The sequence below is a fragment of the Helicoverpa zea genome, chromosome 15 (genome assembly GCF_022581195.2).
Source record: "Helicoverpa zea isolate HzStark_Cry1AcR chromosome 15, ilHelZeax1.1, whole genome shotgun sequence".
NCBI lineage: Eukaryota > Metazoa > Arthropoda > Insecta > Lepidoptera > Noctuidae > Helicoverpa > Helicoverpa zea.
Window position 1 is genome coordinate 3,801,948 of NC_061466.1, and position 24,459 is coordinate 3,826,406.

General features: G+C 35.3%; 1 protein-coding gene across 1 annotated transcript in view; it reads left to right on the forward strand.

The window, feature by feature from the left end:
- Positions 1-24,459, forward strand: part of LOC124637124 (hemicentin-2-like) — a 97,365-nt gene that overhangs the window by 3,992 nt on the left and 68,914 nt on the right. The window contains exon 2 of the mRNA XM_047173467.1: positions 12,324-12,489. Within this exon, the coding sequence (XP_047029423.1) occupies positions 12,450-12,489 (40 nt within the window). The 5' untranslated portion in view covers positions 12,324-12,449. The remainder of the gene's footprint in view (positions 1-12,323; positions 12,490-24,459) is intronic.

Below are 24,459 nucleotides of genomic sequence, written 5' to 3' on the forward strand. Positions count from 1 at the left end.
AATATTGTACTATTGATAGTGGCTTAGCTGCACTAATGTCGGTACATTGAGACCAAGCTTATGTGTTGCATACAAACGGATAGACATAATCTTAGTACACAAGATGATGCGAGCTTGTAAATATTGATATACTTACATTATTGAGATGATATTAATGTAAGTTAATGTTGATTAGTTTTGATGTTAATTAATTTATCTTGAAGTTATTTTTCTTTTTCTCACATTACATCTGCCAAGGCTCTTCTCAAATTCTTAATGTTGGGGTCGGCTTCCAGTCTTAGCCGGATAAAGCTGACTCTCAGTGTTTTGGTATGCATGGTGGAGTATACATTGAGCGACTGCTTATCTGTCCTTCTTAGGCCAGTTATCCGGGCAACCCGATAGATACCCTTTATAAGATTGTTTCTCATACTATCTTGCTTCTGACTGTCCGTAACGACAAAATTTTTCTTCTTCAGCCTACACAAATTATCCGATACCTCACTACATACTGCACCGTAGATTTTTAACAACCAATACCGGCTGTTTTTTTTTCCTCTCAAGTGACCTAGCTTTTGGCAACGAGCTAGTCAGCAGATATACCTAGATTAATAGAGAAATGCGCAATTCTATTGTAACCAATAAAATGAAATAGCCGATAGCGGTTACGTCATCATGTTCAACGATAAATCATTGGTGTTACAATTTTGTCTCTTTGTGTCCGGAAATAATAATGTCGTAGATGTTTGCTTATGACCTATAGAATAAATAGTTTTTGATATTGAGATTTTGTAAGGTACAGAATATAGGCTTAATTTTACTGCGTTTTCTCACTGGCATATCTTCAGCTAGGTATCTCTACGCGCGAGAGAGTCTCAGCTGTCAAAGTTTGATTCGATAGTTGTCAATTGTTTGCTGTCTTGCGTACCTACATATACAGAGTGTGTCGTACCTTATCACATTAAATCCTATCACATATACTTTATGATATTCTATGGCGAATTGTAAAAAAATAACCTAATCCATTCAGTGGTTTAGCCACAGGAGTCATTTTTCGTTTTTATAATTTACAACATCATGTGTAAAGCAGAGATAAAGTTAGGAGTATCGGCTGTTTTGATCAGTTGACATCTGTCAGTTTTCAAGGGAGAATTTCAGTTGTTTGTAATGACTGACATGTATATGGTGTTTTAATTTTCGCACATTTTTATTTTATTTACTTTGTTCGAAAAATTCATTTTTTTATTTTTGTTTATGTTTGTTTTTCCTTTGTGTTAATCGACATATATTAACCAGTATATTAACGCATTTCATTTAATGTGATTATGAACGACACACCCGATATGTATGTATGCGCGACAATGGTAGTTCAGAATATGGGCTTTACGTTACTGCGTTTTCCCAATGGGACGTATTGCATGTTTCGCTCGGTTTTTCTAGTCTCAACCGACTTTGATTCGAGAGTAGTCAATTGTTTAAGAATGAAAACACCCGTACAGTTAGTTCGGGTTTCCTCGCGCTATCGTTCGATCGGAAAATAAGCTGGTGTGAAAGCGCTGTTGGGAAAGCCATTTCACTGCTTAGAGGAGATTGCAGTTCATCATCATCGTAAGAGTCTTGCTTTACGTATGTCATAGGTAGACATATTATTATAACAAAGATTTCAAACGTGGCAATCTTGTTACAAACACGACGCTTTGTCGGTGCTACGATTTTAAGTCAAGATGTGCTTTCACTCTTAGAAACTATACATACCTACATTGTTGTGTTTATATAAACTGGTAATTAGACCAAACCTTCAAGTGGACCAAAATCCTATTTCAAAAACCAACAAAATAAAACGTAAGCTTACTTTATTCTAGTGTAGTCCACCGCATTTTTATTCCGAGGTAGGTACTAATTTCACTTGTCTGAATAAATACATTCGTATTTTTGTAAGCCCCAAAAGCACTGTGAAGTATCGTCAAGTTATAGGGTCCTGTTACATGCAATGGCGCACGTTGAGGCACCTCATTATAAAATATAATGAGAACGCTCCACGCAGCTTTGTTTTGGCCTCAAATTCGATCGAGGGTGACAGTTATAAGAATTTGTGTTCAAATGAAGGGATTTTGTTACAGATGTGTTGGTTTTTTTGTTTCTGATTTATTACTAGTGTGTGTTATGTAATCTTTTTGAGCTGGGAAATCATCGTGTGGACTGCGGGAGGGAGTCAGTCTAACCAAGGGGTATTGGGTTGCCTGGGTAACTGGGTTGAGGGGGTCAGATGGGGCAGTCGCTTCTTGAAAAGCACTGGTACTCAGCTATATCCAGTTAGACTGGAAGCAGACCCCAACATAGTTGGAAAAAGGGCTCGGAGGATGATGGACAGTGGGAGGGAGTGTCAGACTTTACTGCCGTTTCTTCTGGAGCCAATTGCCAAAATTTTTTTGTGGGTTTCAGCACGCTCATTTTATCACGCCTTTATATTCTCAATGATAGCATATTTGTTTGCCGTCATATTTTATTAATACAATCGTTGTTTTAAGCATTTTTCCTGAATGAAGTAAATTATTCCTAAAAGGAAAATGACGTATGGTTTCGAGGAAGACATTTTTGGTAGAGATGTTCTGGGAAATTCACTTAGCCAATTAATTTTAGCAATATTTTCCCTTGAAAGTTCTTAACGAAATTCTCTCGTGGAGCATTTTTGCGAACTCGCCTCCGTTATAGGATACAAGATAGTGAATACATGCTATTTTTTTTTTATACGATATTATACCTACATAATATATACACAATTATCCTTTATCACATTACACTAGTAGTAGTACCGATTGAGTGTAAAAATAAAACAAAATGATTCCCATATTATTTTTAACTAGTCTGTCCGCGGTTTTACCCGTGTCCCAAGATAGTTAGATTGTGATTAAAACTCCTGTGTCCCTTCTAATTTTCAGCTTAAGCGGTTCAGCCAGTCTTGAGTTATAAGTAGTGTGACTAATACAATTTTCTTTTATACCTTTGTATAGATATTGTAACCAGTTACAGTATATAATTTATTATTTCAACTTAAAACTACTTAGATATATCGATACCCTTCTGAAATGTTTTCAATTTCTATATATTGCTTTGGGAATAAAATAAAGAATGGGGTTATTATTCTAACTGATAGGAAATATCTCGGTATATAATTTTATAATGTAAATCGTTTGCATCATTAATGAAAACGCGAAAGGTTTTTTGCTTTTTTCTCGGCATTTATGTTCGTTTTTGTAACGAGGCAGAAAATATAGCTGCCAAGGTATCTGTTTATTTGATTTAGTTTTTGTACATACAATAATTTTTAAAGACTTTGTACATTTAAGTATACTTTGGAAACAAAAAAAAACAGCTTTAAAAATCTAGACTGACATGCACGTCTTACAGTCACGTCTTGTAAATATTTGCAAAAAAAAAAACTAAAAATGTTTGAAAAACTTACTTTTACACCTCCTAATTCATTATTTATTTTTAAAACGTGCGAAGAATGTTTGAGGTTTAAAAAGAAGAAAAATCAACATAGAACTTAGATACAAGTATCTTTCACAAACAAAAATGTAATTCCACGAAATATCCCTACCAAAGCGCTCTTATCCACGAATATCGACATGAATACGTAATTAAGATCTCAAGTGACAGATTTTATCCTTCGCGAAATTTATTTTAAGTTGACGATAGCATTAGCGAAACACAAGACGTCTACCAAACAGACACTTGGCATTCGTAAAACCTTTTTAAAAATCAGTAATAGGATTCAGGCGGGGCGAAATGTTTTCCTGGTGCCTACTGCGCTTAACGCGGCTTAGCTTAGATTTTCAGCACAATCCGCTTTGATTGCACAAACGCTTTCCCGAAGCGTAAAATTTTTACTGCCGCCCACTACGGCGATCGGAAAGCGGACGACGGACGACTACATTTTTTTTAACACAAAAATTGTCTAGTTTCCTTTTCGATTTTCTCCACTTCCTAAACGCAGATAAATTACTATCTGCTTGCTTTAAATCAATCGGGAAAACCTGGTTTATATTTGAAACTCAGTCGCTGGATTATTTCTTTGAAAATGTTCGCATTGGAAATTCTACGCAGCGTACATAATACACGAACCATCGTCGTATGAGAATTAGCTTTTAAACGTCTCATAAGCAAAAGGCGCCGGAGGGCCATTAAAGTAATTCAGTGGCTCATAAAGGCATTGTGTTGTTTAAACAGCGTAATTATACGATCTTGTTCATAACATTTTGCGTCATTTTTCTTATCTTATGAAATTAAGTTACTTTCATGTTCCCTTACGACTATTGCCCTTTTACGATACGTATTCGCGTAATGACTATACGGGGATGTGTAACTCGGTGCTCGAAAAGCACTCAGCTACAAAGTCTAACTTTTCCAATATTTTTCCGTATCATGGGAACGGAAAGTTTCTAGATAATAAACGTGGGATTTCTGATTGAAGGCTCTAGAGAGCTGATACAGATTTCCTCTGTGACGGTGATTGCACAAACGCGTATGGAATGGTTTTAAAGGGCCGCAAGTGTGATTAAAAGGCACGCATCGTCGAATGTTTTAATGCCTTTGAGACCGTTACAGAATTCGTGCCTTTTGAGGCGCTTTTCCGAATGTCGCAGGGAGATGAATGGCGTAGCATAGATTCGTTTCTGATATGCAGCTACATTGCTACTAACTAGTACCTAGTTAGAACTCCGTTCAGTTAGTCAAAAAGTACCTACCTTTGTATGGAAACCATATAACTACACTATAATGTACTTATCCTTAGATACACTTAATATGAGTGTTCTTATGTCAACCCATAAACGAAAATTCCTAAAAATATCACCTTACCTATTCGCTACGATGTAATATTACCTGCTGTGAGGGAAAATTGCCATGGATGGGAAAAATATTAACGCCCCGTTGTTATGCGTAGTGTTGATATTTCTCGTAGTTTATTGAGGCTTGTAAAATAGAGTGAGGGATAGAGGTAAGTAATATTTTTGAGTACAAGTAGTACGAGTAACTCGTTCTCGTATTAAAGCTACCTATGGATTATATTGATAAGAGGTGACTGCCTAATATTTTATATAAGAACTATGTATAAAAACAAGTATGTTTATAGTTACTTCTCTTCCATATTCTGTGGCTCCATTTACCACGTCAATTTTCCCACCCAAAGCAAAAATCAAAATATACTTATTCTATTTTATTTCTGTAGAAAACCAACATTCCAGCCCCAATTAAGCATGAAAAATTTCACACTATTTATAGTAACAACGAAATTAATTAAAAAAACAAACAAATTATCGACTTAACTAAATACATTCGACAACAGTTCGTATTAAATTAAATCTCATACACATTTGCAATTAACGTTGACAATGATTTTCATTAATAAGTATTGATTTCCATTAAATATTTAATTAATAGTGAAACATAATCCTTGTTGGTGTTTGAATTTGGATTTAACCTATATATCGCACACCGAGATCTAAAGAGGGTTAACTCAATTTTTTTTTTTTTTGATAATACTAAAGACTGATTACTCTGTTTATCGTCCCACCGCTGGGCTCCGGCTTCCTCTCACATGGAGAAGGATTGAGCATTAATCACCACGCTTGCTCAATGCGGGTTGATGATTTCACGACTATACCTCTATAGTCCAGGTTTCCTCAAGATGTTTTCCTTCACTTTTTTATCAGCCATTGGTGTCCAAGATATCCTTAGAAAAGTTGCATTGGTACTTGTCTGAACTGAAATCGAACCCACACCCTCGATAGGTTGGTTCTATACTCGATAGGTTGGTTCTTTACCCACTAGGCCACCACGAATTTTTACTCACTGTGTTTGTGTGTTCTGTATAGAAAAATGCATTTTGTACGCAGCTAGAAAATATTTTTTTAATCTGATTTGTTGGTATACGTTTAAAGATTTTGATGGTATGCATAGCTCCAAAAACTAGATTTTTGGGTTAACCCCTTTTAGATCTAGGTGTACGATATATGTTTAATCTTTTGATTTCTTATTGACCTACTTACGTAGCTACTCAAACGTGAATTTACTTGGAGTTTCTTTTAGTTAGTTCTTCTTGCTTTCTTTTCTGTTCTTTCTTAAGTTTCTTTGTAGTTTATAGTTGTTGATATGTCTCTTATGGTAAGTGGTTCTTTTTGTAAGACTGGTATATGAAAGATCAGACTTATTGATGATGAAAATTGGCGAATAGGAAATGTAGAGCTACTTTTCAAGATTCACATATGGTGAAAAGATATCTTGTTTATTTTTTGCCTACTAATTTGTTGTTATATTATATCATCCTCATCATCCTCCGAGCCTTTTCCCAACTATTTTGGGGTCGGCTTCCAGTCTAACCAGATTCAGCTGAGTACCGGTGCTTTACAAGAAGCGACTGCCCTGCCTGACCTCCCTCCTCCTTGTTGTTATATTATAATGAACATTAAATCTCTTCTTCCTTTTACTATGAAATAGGTCAATAAAGAAATAATAAAGCCGTTATCTTCAACACTATAATTTATGTCACCGTCGAATTACCAAACATTCGGTTACCGTCATATATAATTTTAATTGTTACATAATGGTTACCGACTTACTACGGTTGTGTCCGTGTCATATACTACAAGCTCATAGTTTATTTATTGTATTAACATAATGTACAGAATGATAAATTATTGAATATAGCGTGTGTTACATTGAAACGCGATATATTATGGATAGTTTGATGAGCTCGCTACAGATTTATGAATATTGGTTACTATAGGTGGTATTGATTGGCCATTATTATATTATTACGAATTCCATACGAAATATTTTATAAATGTAAGTTGTACCTAAACAAAATATTCTCTGAATAATTTTGCATTTATAAAGTTAGCGATTCGATTCATTTGTTCGTAAAGATCTGGGTTGAGAAGCTTTGCTTGACCACTATTGGTTTTGCAGAACTGTTACTGTTACAGCCTTTTTATCGTCCCACTGCTGGGCACAGGCCTCCTCTCACACGGAGAAGGATTGAGCATTAATCACCACGCTTGCTCAATGCGAGTTGGTGATTTCAGACTTTATAGTCCAGGTTTCCTCAAGATGTTTTCCTTCACCTTTTTATCAGCCATTGGTGTCTAAGATATACCTAGAAAATTGCAAAACTGAAAGAAATAAAAATAATACTACTGCACATGAATTAAGTGCTTACTTAATGGCTAACTTCGGAAATGCAAAGTTATTTGGCGCTGACTGCAAGTCATCTACTAAGGCTTTTTCCAACAATGTTGGGGTCAGCTTCCAGTCTGACTGGACGCAGCTGAGTACCAGTGTTTTGCAAGATGCGCTTACTGAAAGTAATAATAAAAAAATATTTCCGGAAACTTCCCCCCCCCAAAAAAAAACTTTTAAGGTCAAAACTATGCCTCAGAATTCCACCAACACTGTCCTATATTCGCACCACCGCCAAAAATAAAACAAGAGGCTTGATTACACAAACGTGAATGTGTTCCGAGTGAAAGAGCTCCGAGCTACTGCCGTGCCCACAGTCAACCGTGCCGTACCCGATCAAAGGCATTAACACACACTCAGCGAAGCTTGAACATGGATCTAACACGTTTTGATGTTTATACTCTCGAAATTATGCAGCCAAGCCTTAATTAGCGTAATTGATTCACTAAGATCATCGGTATTGCAGATTTCCGTGTCGTTATCAGTCGTTTCTGGTCGTGAAAGAGGATTATGTGTTACTGCACTTATGTTGTATCTTATTGGAAAAGTGGTGATTGTTAGAGTAGTGGTTTCACTTGCGTGCGAGGGAAATATTGCAGCTGGATAAAAAGTGACCTTTTCCTTTTTCGGGCTAGTTTTCTTTTTCCTTTCTCAATTTCTAGATACCTAATCGGTTATCGGTATACTTGTATGGTGGTATGTCTTCTACATGTACTTCATGTCATTGGCTGATAGAACAATTATTGTATTAATTTGGGGTTTTTATTTTATGTGTGAAATTCAAATACCCCTTCAGAGCATTTATAACTTACTACTGAAAGTTTAGATAGTTTTTATTTGGACAACGTACCACGCATGCATGAACTAAAAAATATTCCATTTGTTAAAAATGTTTTACTTTTCCATAGCAAACAGACAATTCAATTGTTCTATATGCTAACACACATAGTTTTGTATTTTTTTTGGTTGTCATTGATTCCAGTTATAAAAGAAAGATTGACTTGTTATGTACCAATTCCAGTAAACTTACAATCCAATTATCACCACCTACAACGAAGTCTCATTGCTAAAAAAATAAAATTATGAAAGAAAAATATTTCGAAGAACATAATCTTATAGAAACAAAACTTAAAAACCATGTCACGTCCCACGACACGTATTGGGATCGCATGATAGAATGCGACTTGGCGTCTCTTGGGAATCTCTATATGCCATTGGCTAAAAATATAACAAGTTAATTAAGTAGGCATGCTTTGGTTTTGTTAATAAGACATCTACATATTTAGCTAGGTATATACCTAAAAGAAAGTCGTGTGTGTATAAAAGTCGATATACCTAGAAAGAGTGTGAGTGCGTGTGACGGCAGATAGAAGATTATGGAAGGAGAAAACATACTGAGGATGATGATGAATGACGGTCAGTAGTTTCACTATCATAACTTAAGAACGGCTGATTTGTATAAAAATTGGTAGGACTTGAACCTGTAACGATATAAGATACACACCCGGGTGTACGATAAGTAGTTTTTCTGGAACACGGGTGAAACCACAAGCGAAGGTTAGTGTGTTTTTTTCAGTCTCTAATCAAAAGATTTATCATGAGCAGTAGGTTCCATTCGGACCCCACTACATTCGGTTTTACGTATAATCAGGTCACAAAACATCTGCTTCTGTGCAGAGTAATGAGCGTACTTCCAACTTTTTACGGTAAACGGACTGGGCAGAGAGCCAAGACAAAGAAAACCTATATGTTTATTATGTCCAATGTGTAGTGGGATTAACTACAGAACGTTTCTCTGGACACGAGACGTGAACGGAATTAGTTAGCCACGCGTGGTTTGCGGGGCTTCTTAATTAATTCTAATTAAATAAAAGTTGAAATGAATTACTCGTACTGGGGAGATAGTTGACTATCAGCCACAGTTCCCTGTAGATTGAAGGTAATATACCTAGATGTGTATGTCTATTTCTACGGAGTTTGTAAGGGGTAAAATTTAGATCAGCTATAACGATTTTGAAAATTTCTTTCCGCACCTAGATAAAAATTACGATGATGATATAATTCTCATGTAGAGGTATAAGCTGCTGTATTACAACCAACTTTCTCCAATCATCATGTTTGTACCTACCAGTTCATACCGGTTTAACCAATATTGAAAGGTACAAAGGGTTCTGTTTGTTCGTATTAAACAAAGATATAGCAAACTGGCATAGACACCGTTGTCTACAGAGGTCTTATTGCTAACTATATTCCTTACGTTCGTCCGGCTTAACTATGACGGATATAATTGCCAGTCGGTAACTTTTCCTCTGTCGCTTCACCAAGCAAATGGAAATAAGTTAGTAAAACTTTCGTTAACAATGAATAAAAGAACTTGGAACTTTCCCCGCTGGAGTATCTCTTACTTTCTTATTATTATTTGTATTTATTTATTTGTTGTTATGACAACTTGAATGATATTTGTGCACTTGTTTAATTGTTGTGATTTCTTGCTCGTTCAGATGTTTTTGCGGTGTTTTTACATAGTAGGTACGACGGGAGCTTCACTATTGGATAGTCGATCTTTTACTTAAGCAGGACCAATTTATAAAGAAGTATTAAGTAAGTAAGTATTTATAATACATTATTGAGAGTCTCTTAACATAATGTAATGAAAAGACACATAAGAAAAACATAATTTGTCATCGATATTCATCATTATTCTTTAGGTACCTATGTCATTACTACAGGGGCATTTTACTATATGAAAATATGTGCTCTAAGCTTTTCTTTCATCCGTGACCTAATTAAATATTCTTCACGAACCATAACAAAGCGCATTGAAACGTGCACACCAATAACAAAAGTTCCCACCCCCGTCCGGTCCAATTTGGTTGCGAAAGCATTAAATGTGTCACCGGCAAGTTTCACTCGATTGCTGGAAACGCGGCAATATGTTAACAGCAAACCCAGCCGTATTATACTCATGAACAACCAGCAAGTTTGTAAAGTGTATTGTTACTAGATCCTAGCTTGTCTTACGAACTCCGTAGTGAATGGGTTATGTTGATTTAATCAATCGTTACCATTGATAGAGAGCATCGTCTTAGATGTCTTATTTCTTACATACGTACCTATGGTTTATGGACGATTGATTTTTTTACGTTAAAAAGCAACATTTATTTATAATGTCATGTTATAAAAAGCAGCCATATTAGCATTAATACCATGAACAATTCTGACTAACAGCAGCTGCTCCGTAGTGATATGAAGAAATCTGATAGGTGATAGGATGATAAATTAGAAAATCAAATATACAGTCATAACATTATTACTATGCTAGTATTAACTAATATTTATATAAAGTGTACTTATGTGTACCTTCATTGCTCGATACCCACCACATTATAAACTGCGTCATGTTCGCATGTGCACTTTGATGTCACAGTTGACTGCCTCAGGGCCAAATAACCACATGTTCACCCTGAAGGCTTTAATTTGATATATAATGTAAATAAACTGTTAAAAAAGCCACATACGTCCGTGACCTGAAACAAAATGGCGACGAGAGTAACCGCAAATGCAATGGCGAGATAAATCGGACAGATTTCATGGCCACCTATGAAAAAATATCTGATTAAAAATTATGTATAAGTGGACCATTACTACCTAAAGAACATTTGCTTAATATGTGTAAGCTTGAGATCATTCAGTAGTCGGAGCTGCGGGATTGTTCGAAAGAGTTACCTCGGCCCTGGTACATAAAAGGCCTACGACGGAACACGACGGTTTTTAGTCAGTAAGAAGTCTGACACTCCCTCACCGCTGCTAACCCACAGCGGCAGGGATCATTTGATGATTATTGTCGTTTAAAAAAAAAAAGATCACTCAGTAGTTGCCAAGTCACAATATGGCTCACCCGGTGTCGTAGAATAGACGTCTTTACCTTGTGAACAAATTGAGTCCAGAAAACAAACAACATGAACTATAAGTTTCATCATTAAATAGAAAGTACTCAGTAGGTATACTCTCCGCGTGAATAACAATCTTGCTTTCACATAAAATAACACAATAATGAACACTAAGGATTATGATAGTCAACGTTAAACAGCAAAGCTGTCTTAAGTTTTAACTTTAGTTGCGTTGAGTCAGAAACTTTTGTAGCGAGTAGGATAATACGAAGTTAACTCATCATGAATAATGTTAGTGTGTTTTATGAGAAACTAGTTGGACCCCGCGTTTTCACACGTCTCCGTAGCTTCTGAGCAAAGTGTTACAACTCTCATCTGAATCTTTTTCTTATACCTCAATGATTCATAGAGAAGTGCGACATCTCTTTTAAATTGAGTAATTAAATGTGTGCAACTTAGATTTTTAAATATGCGCAATAAAACAATTAAATTACCCAACTGTTCAAATCAGTTAGGATTTTTACTAGGGTATGAATACAATTTTGTTTGAAAAGCTAGTCGTTTTGCTAATTATATCTATAAGCTAGTTATAAGCTAGTAAAATATACCTATATAACAATGATTGTTTGTAGATTCACTGACAACTATATAATCATTGTAAAACAGCTAACGTAACCCGATATTACACCAACGCATCATTATTCTATTCGATTAAACGAAGAATCGAATAAAATACTTCTATCTCGGGAACAACAATTGAAAACGATTTTCATTTCAACAAACCATTGTGTGTTTTCTTGGTATCGCAAAATTTTTGAAATGGCTCATAATGATGAGTCAGAATTTGCAATGCCGCAAAAATAAATTTATTTTAAAATAATAGTGTAAATTGCACACTGCAGACTAAACAGTCGGCCGATTTTTTTTAACGTAAATCTTACTTATACTGATGACTTGATGAGCGCATCCGACCGTGCTCTCGCTGTGGGCATATTGGGCTGACATAGTGTAGTCTCAATATGACATGTCATCGACACGAAAGAAGAAGAAGCCGGTTTAATCTTTACCTGATCTTTTGTAATGCACGTACATCTTCAAACTGCCTTCTGAGCCCAAACAAACTATCGGCCAACTAAAAGTCTGTAGTATGGTACTCTAAAGCTCCATAACTTGGTTCTAAGAAAAATCTGAATTGACAATGTTGTTTGTTCACAGATCCATTGTGCCGGGTGAATAGTGAATGTGACTGGCGATGACAATTTAAAGTGAACTTCTACTAATGAAGATAAGTGATAAAGGAGTGCGTTTGCCCTAATGATGTGAAAAAATAAAACTATCGTGATGTGGTTTGCGGCGTTGGTGTGTTTTTTCTGTCATTTAGGTAAGAAAAGTTTTTTTTTTAATTTTAAATCTAGCCTTTCAGGTGTGACTGAGAGATTTTTTTTAAAGCGTTCATAGTTAAAAACGGATCGATTCTAATGAGATTGTTTTTATTACCTACATGAAAAATAACAATAATATAATGATAAAACAGCAATGCTGTTTTATCATTTTTGAAGAGTTATTTTGAGGTGCAAGAGAAAGAGGTTTTTATAGGTAAAAAAAATCTGCGGGAATGTCAAATTTTATGTCATATATTTTTATCGTTTAAACAGTAATACAGTACTGTACTATCAGTGCATAAAAGATTTGGGTATCCATTGTTGATGATTTTGGGTTTTACAAAAAAAAAAAGTAATTTGATTTTGTTATTTTTTATACAAGCTAGTCTCTAAAAATTGCAGTAAAACCTCCATTGTCACGTTTTGCTGCGTTGTCGCATGTTCAATCATGGTATTCGGACTATTCGGTAAAATTTCATACGAGCGTGGTCATGAACTGAGAATAGTGCAACGCGAAGTAACTTGTTCAATATGGCGCGAATGAAAATTGAAATTGGAATACGTCCACCGTTTTCGGCAAATGTTCGAGAATTGGTAGCTTTTTTCTTTCTTTTTTTATCTGACATTCCGAGTAAAAGCTGACAGTATCTTTTTATTGTAATAAAAACCTTGCGCGCCGCCCTGGATAAATCCACAAAGAAAGTAAAACGAGCACTTTTTCTTGTCATCTGGACTAGTTTTCTTAAGCCGCGTTTGCAAAGCATTTCTGAGACCTGGGTTTAGTGATATAGAGTTACATTTTGCTTAGGTTTTGTTTTCGTAATTAAATGTTTTTTGAAGTGGAATTAAGTGAGATTAGATAAAGTTATTAAATCGCTGAAAAAATCCTTACTTTTTAATTATCATGAAAAAGTAATAGAAGAGAGAGAGAGAGAGAGAGAATTTTTCTTTGTAGGTACGTCGGACATTTTTTTAAACATAATTAAAATATCTGTGTCTAGATTTTAAACAACATAGTACCTACATCTATTATTAACCTTAGAAAGCAATAGTAGTTGGAACATGACACACTGCCCCCTACTTTAGACAGCAAAGCCAATTAACTTGTCGCTCCCAACTGATTTTAGATTGCGCTGAATTCTTGTTGCAGTAAAAAATCTTGAAAAATCGTGCGATGTCATTCGATCTTAGTAGCGGAAAAGTTGTTCAATTTTATCGGTCTTTAAGTAGAATGCTCTAGAAATAAATGTCAGAATTTAATAAAAAAAAAATCCTGGATATTATTTAAGTATTTAAAAATTATAATCTACCTAATTCTTTATACCAAAGAATTATTATATTGTATCATGTTTCTATTTTAAACACGAGCAGCACTCATTTTACACAAATTCCGAAGTACACATTACAGGTTTACTTTCGCTAAATTCGTTTAATAGCTAAAATCATATAATCACATATCCCTGTTATCTTCTAGCTGTTCAACTTAATTACAACAACACTAACACCTTTGTATTCGAAATACACCCAATGTTGCTGTCAATATGACAGAATAAAATGGCACCAAACACTACCCACTGTAACATCGTTATATATTTCAAAACCTTCCTTTCTTATCCCAATAACTTAATAGGTAGGTACTTACATTCCATAAGGACGTATTTACCAATTTGATAAAGCGCATTGCTCCGGCTTTATACCACATACAGCTTGCTTGGCCAGATGGCGACCCAATTAAGTTGTCACTTCTAACTAACGCTGTTATGTAGGGCCTTTTAAAATTACATCCACCGAACTGCTGGGTGCAACGACAATCTGATATTGGTCAGCTATGGTTGAGGTTAATTTTCGACTCGATAAGGAATTTAGTTTTGTGTTTAAGCATGTATGTTTATTCATTGTATCCTTACAGTTAAATTGTCTTAAGTTATTTACATGAAATTAGTATCTCTCTTGAATGTCGCTAATTATAAAACAAAAGAAAATCAATTGTGTCTCACGTATATCTGCGCTACGACATAGAAATAGTTACGTCCTGACGGGTCTTGTATTTTTCTTAGAAAATAAGTACACAAGCATAGCAAAAGTTATTTATGATTAGAAAATACACAAGCGGGTAAACTTATTTATAAAATATTTAAAGATGAGTTAAGCTGTCATCACCTACCCCATACATATTCCTACATGTAAGTATCATTCTGCATATTTTCGTGGTCCCATTAATTTGACAAACAACTACACATGGTTATACATTGGTAAATATTGCAGTTGACACTATGGTATCGAATAATGCGTCACAAACAATAGCCAGCTATTAAATACCACTAATTGTGCTCTCAGAGTTCAGATGCCTAATGCTTACTGATATAAATGAAAAAGTAAATTTGTCTGTCTGCCCGGCATTACTGTCAAAACTAAAAAAATAAGTGAAAGGCACACAGTTTAGAACCAGATACATATTTGTTTTATTTATTTATTTAACCCAGTTATCTAATACTGTATATAAATATTGTAACAGTAAATCATGTACATAGGTACTTATTCATATTTTATATACAGCTTAAAACTAATGCACACGATGTGACGGCGTCGTGTTACGCTGCGACACATTATTCTCTGCCAGTCAACCATCGTAGGACGTCCACCAACGAGGTGGACAGACGACCTTATAAAGGTCGCCGGAAGACGCTGGATGCAGGTCGCTTCCAACAGGTATCTGTGGAGATCAAAGGGGGAGGCCTATGTTCAGCAGTGGACGTCCAATGGCTGAGATGATGATGATGATGAGTCAACCATCGGGTTATGCTACTTTTTTATCCCAGTGCGAGAAGTAGTTCCTTCGGGATATGGGTGAAACCGAGAAACAGTACGTAAAGCTATAAAATTAAATTATAAATTTTAAAAAACCCCCGACCCAAAAAAGCACGCAATTATTATGACAAAAGGTTAAAAACGCTAAACCCTATAAAAAGCAAAAAATAACTTTTAACACTACGTAAGTACCAACTAAAGCATGTCAGACTAAACTAAATTTTGTCGTGTCGGGGGACCGCTCTAATTTATTAGCTTAACATTAGAAGTAATTATATACTACTACATTATATATACTTCTTATAACTTTTTATATAATTTTGTTTAGATACGTGTTTTTTTATACGAATGTTGTAATTAAGTAGGTATCATTTGATTAATGTAGTATTTTTAAAGGTAAAAAGCGGTCCCCCGACACGTCAAAATTTAGTTTAGTCTGACATGCTTTAGTTGGTACTTACGTAGTGTTAAAAGTTATTTTTTGCTTTTTATAGGGTTTAGCGTTTTTAACCTTTTGTCATAATAATTGCGTGCTTTTTTGGGTCGGGGGTTTTTTAAAATTTATAATTTAATTTTATTTCATGCTTTTTGAAGGAGCTCCTTAATTTTTCCTTCTTTCATTTAATTTCTTTTATTTTAAGATGTGGTCGCTATATGCGATCTCGGCCAAAGGAAGCTGTTTAACAATCCTCATGACAAACTGGCTCTGGGAGGATTGCACAGATTAAGAAACAATAAAGATTAACCTTTGGTCATTTTAGACTTTCAGCAAAAATACATATAAATCGGTTTATCCGTTTCATTCCGGCATTCCAGGGTTTCATCCGCCACATCCTATTTCCAGCATCAGGTTCTAGTCAATTAGAAAAATGAAGAGAGCTAGTCAAGATAAATTCAACGAGCCCAAACTCGATGGGTTTACTAAAAGGCAGTTCAGGGTTACGTCTCCTGTCTTCGTGTCCTAACAGCAGACCAGCTCAGTGGTTCCAGAAGACATTAGTGTTTCAAATTTCTGATCCCACATATGCTTGCAAGTAAACTGAGCGTGTAACATTCCTATCACACCTAACAAACGAGCTGATGACCTTGAAGACCTGAACCGATTTCCACCAAACATAGCTAAGAACACTCCCGAATGACATACCTTTCAAACAAAAAAAACCGCATTACAATCGGATCATCCGTTTGGGAGCTACGATGCCACATACACACACACACACACACACACACACACACAGACACGTCAAACTTATAACACCCCGTCGTTTTTGCGTCGGGGGTTAAAAATAACTGTTGAAATTAAATTGCTGTACTCGGTCCCAATTAGACGGTAAATTTACTGACAGATAATCAAAATATAGCTTTTCAGGATAATGGGACTAGCAAATCAAATATGGCTACCAATTTGATTATGAATTTAGTATTGGACTATCATTGAAATGAGTTTGTTTGCTGATTAATCAATCAATCATGGTTGAATCGAATTAAATGACAGATTCATCTGTCTATGGTTTATTTGTCAAACAAGTGATACTACAATTTCGAAATTTATTTTGATCATTTCTCTCACACTCTTCTATATAATGGGTTATCAATTAAGATCGCCATTGTTACTCCACATTTTGACAGGCATATAATATATATTGCTTAGTAGAAAGTTTTTGAGTCAATACCAAACCACGTTGTCAAATTGCTCATCGGCAATTTGTCAAATTGCTCATCGGCAATTTGTCAAGTTGCCGATTTGACCAATGGACGTCAAGTTCTTCCCGCACCCGGTTAAAAAGCATCCTAAGTCTTTTTTCAGGGAGTCTAGACTTTCTGTGAATCAAGTTTCGTTTAAATCATATCAGTAGTTTTGGGGCATGGAAACCAGATAGATAAACAGGCGGAGCCACTTTCGCATAGGCATAAGTGAGAATATTGTACTTAAATGGTAGTTTTGGGGCATGGAAACCAGATAGATAAACAGGCGTAACTTCGTTCGCATAGGCATAAGTGGGAATATTCTACTTAAGTGCTATAAAAAATATGAAAATTAAACAACAAAGTAAATATGGATTACAACGTTAAATCTTGCGGTTCAAGCACGCCAGCTTGCAGCTAGGCAGCTTGCCACTTAATTAAGCTGTCACTTTGATTTAGCTTATTAGTAGAAGTATAAGTTATGGAGCTGTTGCTTGCACGTGAGTCTACTGAGGTATCTTTTAAAGCGAATTTAAGCTGTTGAAATACCTAAATTATACAAAAATAAAGAATTTAGTTCATTTAATCTATGTGAGATTACACAGAGAGCATGAAAAGAAAAGCAGGTGCTTATAATTCAAATCAAAATAACTACATAAAGATTTAATACCACTATTCAATTACTTATCATATTATTTGAGCTCAAATATAAGTATACCTATTTAAAGTGTAACACGTAAATAAAAACAGCTTTAGCAATAAATTACAGACTCACACCCAGCGTTGTTCAGATAAATAATATTACGTACTTACATTATAGATTACATATTTATTCAAAAGCTACATTATTTATTGCTGGCAACATAGTATAATAGCATTTCTTAATTCTATTTTGAAGCCTTTTTATTTCTTTTAACTGAATTATAAAAAAAAAACGCGCTAACACATTCTACGTACATTCGAAATTTAAATTTCCCTTCTGTCGCAAAAATACAACCAAAGAGGTACGAAATCGCATTAACAAACTTTTCAACCCAACAATGTTCTACGAAGTCTCATATACATGTGATGATAGATATATTAATTTTGAGAGTGGTTTAAGCGTGAAATAACAGTGGTAAGACACGAGCCCACCGCCTAACCACCCGTTGCAAAACCAATTTGTGTTAAGCTGTCTATCTGTGAGATACAGAGGCTTTATATGTGTGAATCATCTCGCAGTTTCGGGGTATAGTACATACAATTAGTTGCAATTTTGGAATATGTAGTAGGTAATGCTAAAATTGACCATGAGTGGTTAGAAAAGTGTCCAGTGATTCAACTTACCTACTAATTTGTGCATAAGGTCAGTTTGCTGTAATTTTTTATCCTAAATTGAAACGTGTTAACTGACCATTGTGTCCCTAGCATACAAGTGAGTAAACAGCTTACAAATAACCTGTTAACTTGTGCTGCTTATGCTTAGCTGGCTTCTAAGCTGAGCGACTTATCTAATCGATTCCGGCGTGCAACGAATGTACCTACCACAAAAACGAAAAGTGTTGTATAAAAACCCAGAAAAGACAGGTTTATGGCCTATGAGGCTTATATTGATGAATTTGTTGTCCCTGTTACCGAAAATAATCCAAAATAGCCACTTAAAACTAAAAAATCGTTAATGTGATCGTTTCGTCGATAAGTGGCGTCAATTACCGTATAAACCAGTTAGGCTATTTTCCAACACGTATGACCCATATCCCGATGGCTTACGCTTCATATAAGGCCAGTATGTTCAAAGCAGCCAGATGTTCACGCTTAGTTGCCCTTATGTATGCATTGACTCAACTTCGCTTCAAGACACAACGTTAGAAAACTTTGAAACAACAATATAGGAACAAAAGTACGAGATAATACGGTTATGCTGTGAATGAAAATATGGTTTATTATATTTTGGTAGTCAATCTAATATAATGTGATGGAAAAGATGGAAGTAAACATTAGAGAAATTATGCCTTTTTACTGTTGTACTTACACCGCTGACTATTTTCTTTACAGTGCATTCCGAATGTCGACCTTTTTCAATTTGATCGTCCTCACAAAAACTTGCTTAAGGAGTGTCATACAGGTCGTTGGTTGTTAGTAGCTATTTCTGAAGGGGTTTCTAGAGAACATTAATATCTTAAGGCAGTTTATATTTTTAAATTTCAGTCTGAAATATTATATTTCTCTTCCTTTAACCACTTTGTACTTTGTTAATCTTTTAAGATACTATACTAGGATAACTGCTTTCATAAGCAGACTAGCAGCTTGCTAAACTTAAGTCCCATGATGCCATAGACAGCGGAGCTCATCCCGCGAGCCAGCCTTTTATCAACTATGCTTTAGCCGCCTTCCAGTCTAAATAGATGCGATGGCATTTGCATATTTTAGACAGAGCTACTGGGATCTGTTATCTGACCCCTTTAATCTACTGGGAAATACCGATTCTGAGGTGAAATATAAAGCTGTCTACTGCTGTCGTTGGTAATATTACAAATGCGAAATTAGACTGTCTGTATATGACACTTTCACGCTAGAAGTACTGAACCATTTTATATGAAATTTGATGTACAGATATTCCAGAGACTGAGAAAGGATATAGGCTACTTTTTATTTGGGTGCCTGAAAATATTGCTTTAGGACAAAAGAATCTACTTTTACTCAACTATTCCATTTGATGAAGTATCACAAAATATCCAATAGAACTTCGTTCGACCAGGGAATGTGCTTCGTATCCATTTTCAAATATACATAACAAAGAGAGTGTTTGGTTTTTAAAGTGCTTCGGACAAGTACAGCCAAGTACTACTGCAGTTACAGAGCCAATTAAACGGCCAATTTCTAGCAGTCATGGAGAACAGAACTAGCCACATGAGCAATCTTTAAAGCCATTGTAGAACACCTTAATATGTGTCTCGTATTAACGACAAGGAATTTATGGCTAATGCAATGTCCTCCTTTTTTGGGAGGTAATGACAGGGAAGCATTTTGTCTGGTCTGTCTATTGTTTATCAGTCTTTGCCTTTTTACGTTATACTTATTCAGTGGGCTATCATAAATCAGTGGGATCCATCAGGGCTAAAGCCTGTCGGGGTTGCGGGCTTGTTGGGAAGAGTCACCGCAGCCCTGGTACATATCGTGCTTCTATAATTTACAACAAGAAAATACGTCAAAATTCTTTCTTCACGCTGTCAATATATTGTCAGTCGACATCTGATCGCATCATAGAACACAACAAACACATTTCAATGCTCAGCTTCAGCGATTGAATTTGCGAGAAGGCACCAGAGCGTCTACTATCTAGGAGCACACTGAACTTATTTCGTACAAGGCAGCTTGCTCCAGATTCGATAGAAATCAGATATAGAGCGAAGGTGTACTCGATATGCACAAAGCTTGAGAGTTCGGGCAATATAGCTGAGCAATATCTTAGAGGTAGGAAATGTAATTCCCATGATCGCTTTAGCCGAATATGATGTGTCTTGCTGCATATACCTCTATAGATCACTTTGATGATGGATGAAATACCTAGTGTCGTGAGGGTCAAGATGTAATAGTATTACACGAGTTTCAACTAGCGGTTTGATCCACGTCTTGTCGAAAAAACTGATTCCATCTAGTTGAAAGTACATAAATAGTGGTCAAAAGGCTAGGCAGATGATGGTACCTACGCACGTTTGACCAAACACAAAATAAACTCTTCAATTTTTTTTATATTTTAGTACAGTAACATGTTCAACAAAATATAAATTACAACATAAAGAATAAAAAGCTCGAATAATACTGCCGAAAACATAAAGCCTATTTCATTTAAAACTCAGGTAATGTCAACATTGAGTAGGTTTAATATTCCAATCCAGTTTTTTTATTTATTTTAATATCCACCGACCCTGACAGTGTTTACAAAACAAAATAATTACTTTCATTTCGTTTAATGCCTAAAACCTTTTTTTTATTTGACAACAAAGAGATAAACATGAAGTCAAATGAAATAAAACCTTATATAAAACACAAAGATGACTAACAAGCGAGAACGTAGGACGAACATTTTTGTTTTTTATTAAAAAGTAAGCTCTTTTATTTCGTTTTAATGTGGCGGTTTTTCGCCATTTCGATGGCTTTGATTTCATAATGTTTAATACTCCAATTTGATTTTTTATTTATTTTTCTGTTACAATAGAATTTTATAGCGGTGTGTTCAGTTCCATTCTTTTGTGTTTGATACGGATCGTGAACTATAAAAATGTATCAGACAACAGTATTGTAAATGAAACCAACTCCTATTAGGGATTATTTGGTTTGTTTTTTAAATGCTGAGTATTTATTTTCTGTTCAAATATTTATTTGTACAATCATAAAGGAATGTACACACTACAAAAATATAACTCGGTGATTTAATACTTTTCTAATAAGTATGAATTAAAACCTTTCAGTTTTGTATGTACGACTGCTTTAATTTATCAAAGTAGCCCTGAAAAGCCATTATCTTACAAATCTTATGTATATTTTGTTTGTTTATCCCCAATCTCTATAACACAGACTGTGTCAACCAAAGAACTTAAGCCGCAACCTCGTCTGAGGACAGAACACGGAGTAAGGAAAGATGAGCAGAGATGCCATAATTCAGATAGATCAAGCCGCTTGATCTATCTGAATTATGGCGACGAATTGCTTGATTCAAGCACCTTCTTCTAGGTAAAATTCGTGCGGTGGGCATGACCAAAACGGTCAGTAACAAGTGAACTAAAGAGGGGTTTGTGTTCTTTGAGGTATCTGGCAACGATTTCTGGTATTTACTCAATACTCAATTCTTTATTAGCATTCCATATGTTATAATAGGTGTTACATTTAGATTAGTGACAATATGGACCCTATAGAGCTGTCATTGAACATCCTTGGCAGTCGTTACGGGTAGTCAGTAGCCAGTAAGTCTGACACCAGTCTAACCAAGGGGTATCGGGTTGCCCGGGTAACTGGGTTGAGGAGGTCAGATAGGCAGTCGCTTCTTGTAAAGCACTGGTACTCAGCTGAATCCGGTTAGACTGGAAGCCGACCCCAACATGATTGGGAAAAAGGCTCGGAGGATGATGGACCCTATAGGGCTCAGCTTAAAGAAGGTGGAGAGTTTTAATACTAGCTTATTAATAAATTATAATTATATTTAAAAACATATTAATTTAAGTGTACATGTGAGTGTCGGTGTAAATTACAAAAAGTGGTCGGGTTCAAAGAAGGCATACCTATAAGCGCGGAAATAGTGGCGTTCGTCGTCACGCGCATTTTGGCGCGCTACTTACTTACTTGGAGATTTTTTACCATGGCACCTCCGTTCGTCATTTTGTTCTCCATGGGACAGAATCGCTGGATAATCCACTGATTGTGCACAATCCTTGCCTAGCCATTTAGGCTGAAAATTAGGGAGACCCTTATCCTAAGAAGGCTTTATTCCGGATCATCCAAGATTACACAGACCTAACCAAATATATTTGAATATAAATATGTTTCGACACTAAATAGAATTGGACAGGACAAACATTGATTCATTATATTATGTGCGAATTGGGTTTGAATGTTTGATTTAAATATTGGGTTGATACATGTTGATGTTATAGTATTTGAAACCACATGATTTCATGGTATAATTTGATTATTTTAATATTATTATGAACTATAATTTATTATCGAACGTAAAGCTCTGGTACTCAGCTGAATCCGGTTAGACTGGAAGCCGACCCCAACATATTGGGAAACAGGCTCGGAGGAAGAAGAATTTATTATCGAACGTTGTAGTCCCCAGGCCGGCGAACAAATTTTTTTTTGATACATATACATTTAAGACTTTGTGAGTGTCTTCCTTACGATGAGTCCGACAAACTTTTCGAATGCGCAAATTTTGGTGCCGCTGCGTTTTTTAATGCTTGACTCCTGAAATTGTCGATATGACGTCACTATGGCTCTTCGTACATACACGTTTCATTTTTTGAGATTCGTTTAATAAAGTTAACTAGAGAATGGTGGTCAACTTGTCCGATAAAGATCGTGCTGCGTTTGGAGTGTCCACCATCCTGAAAATGTCGGTATGACGTCACTACGACTCTTCGTACATACACGTTTCATTTTTTGAGGTTTGTTTAATAATGTTAACTAGAAAATTGTGGTCAACTTGTCCGATAAAGATCATGCTGCGTTTGGAGTGTCCACCATCCGAAACATGTCGATATGACGTCACTGTGTCTCCCCATACATACATGTCGGTCAAATACAACAATGATAGATAATACTATTCTTATTGCAAATATCGACTTGTCCGACAAATGTAGTGAGGCAAATAGTCAGTTCGACAAGAAAATGAGAAAAAAATATTACTATTGGAAGAAGTTTATTATTTTTGTCAATTTCTGACTTAAATATTCACGTGCATTATTTAAGTATATTAAATTTGCATACTACTTACCAATTTTAATTACTATTTTAGTAAAAGTAGCCTGACTAAGACGTATTGTTGATAGTTTATATTATGTTAAGGAATAATATCCCACATCTATTAATGGACTATATATCAATCAAAAGGTCTTTTTAAGTGCAACATTTTGTCTCAACATACCACTTATCAATTCTTAGTATTTTAGAAGATATAGCCCAAATAAGGCGTATTATCGATAGGTTTTACTATGTTAGGGAATAATGTCCCACCTCTAGGTATGAACCATATGTCAATCGAAAGATCTTTTTAAGCGCTATATTCCGTCTTAACATACCACTTACCGATTCTTAGTATTTTGGAAGATATAACTGACCTAAGGCATATTATTGATACTTTACATTGTGTTAAGGAATAACATCTCACTTGAAGTTATGAGCCATATTTCAATCAAAAGATCTTTTTAAGCGCAAGGTTGTATTAGCATAACTCCGACAAATTGTTAGTACTTTAAAAGCTAGAGCTTTTCTAAGAATATATTATCGGTAGGTTCTGTCAAGCTAATCCATTACTTCTTTAGTAACAAATTATATATTATTTGAAAAACCTTTCCAAATGAAACATTTCGTGTTAACATACTTCCGACAAATTGTTAGTAGTTTAGAAGCTAGAGCTTATTTAAAATTAAAATTATTGATAGATGTTTTCAATTTAATAAATCCCATCTCTAATAATGAGTTATACATCATTCAAAAGACGTTTTTAAATGCAACATTTCATATTAAAAAAACTTCAGCGAATTGTTAGTATTTCAAAAGCTAGAGCTTATATAAGATTATTTTATCGATAGGTGTTTTCAAGTTAATAAATCCCTCCTGTAGTAATGATACATATATCATTCGAAACGACTTTCTAAATGCAACATTTACTATTAAAATACTTCACACCAATTGTCAGTACTTTATACCAAATCTTAAAATATATCTATATTTTCCGGACGGTGGACACTCCATATGCAGCATGATCTTTGTCGGAC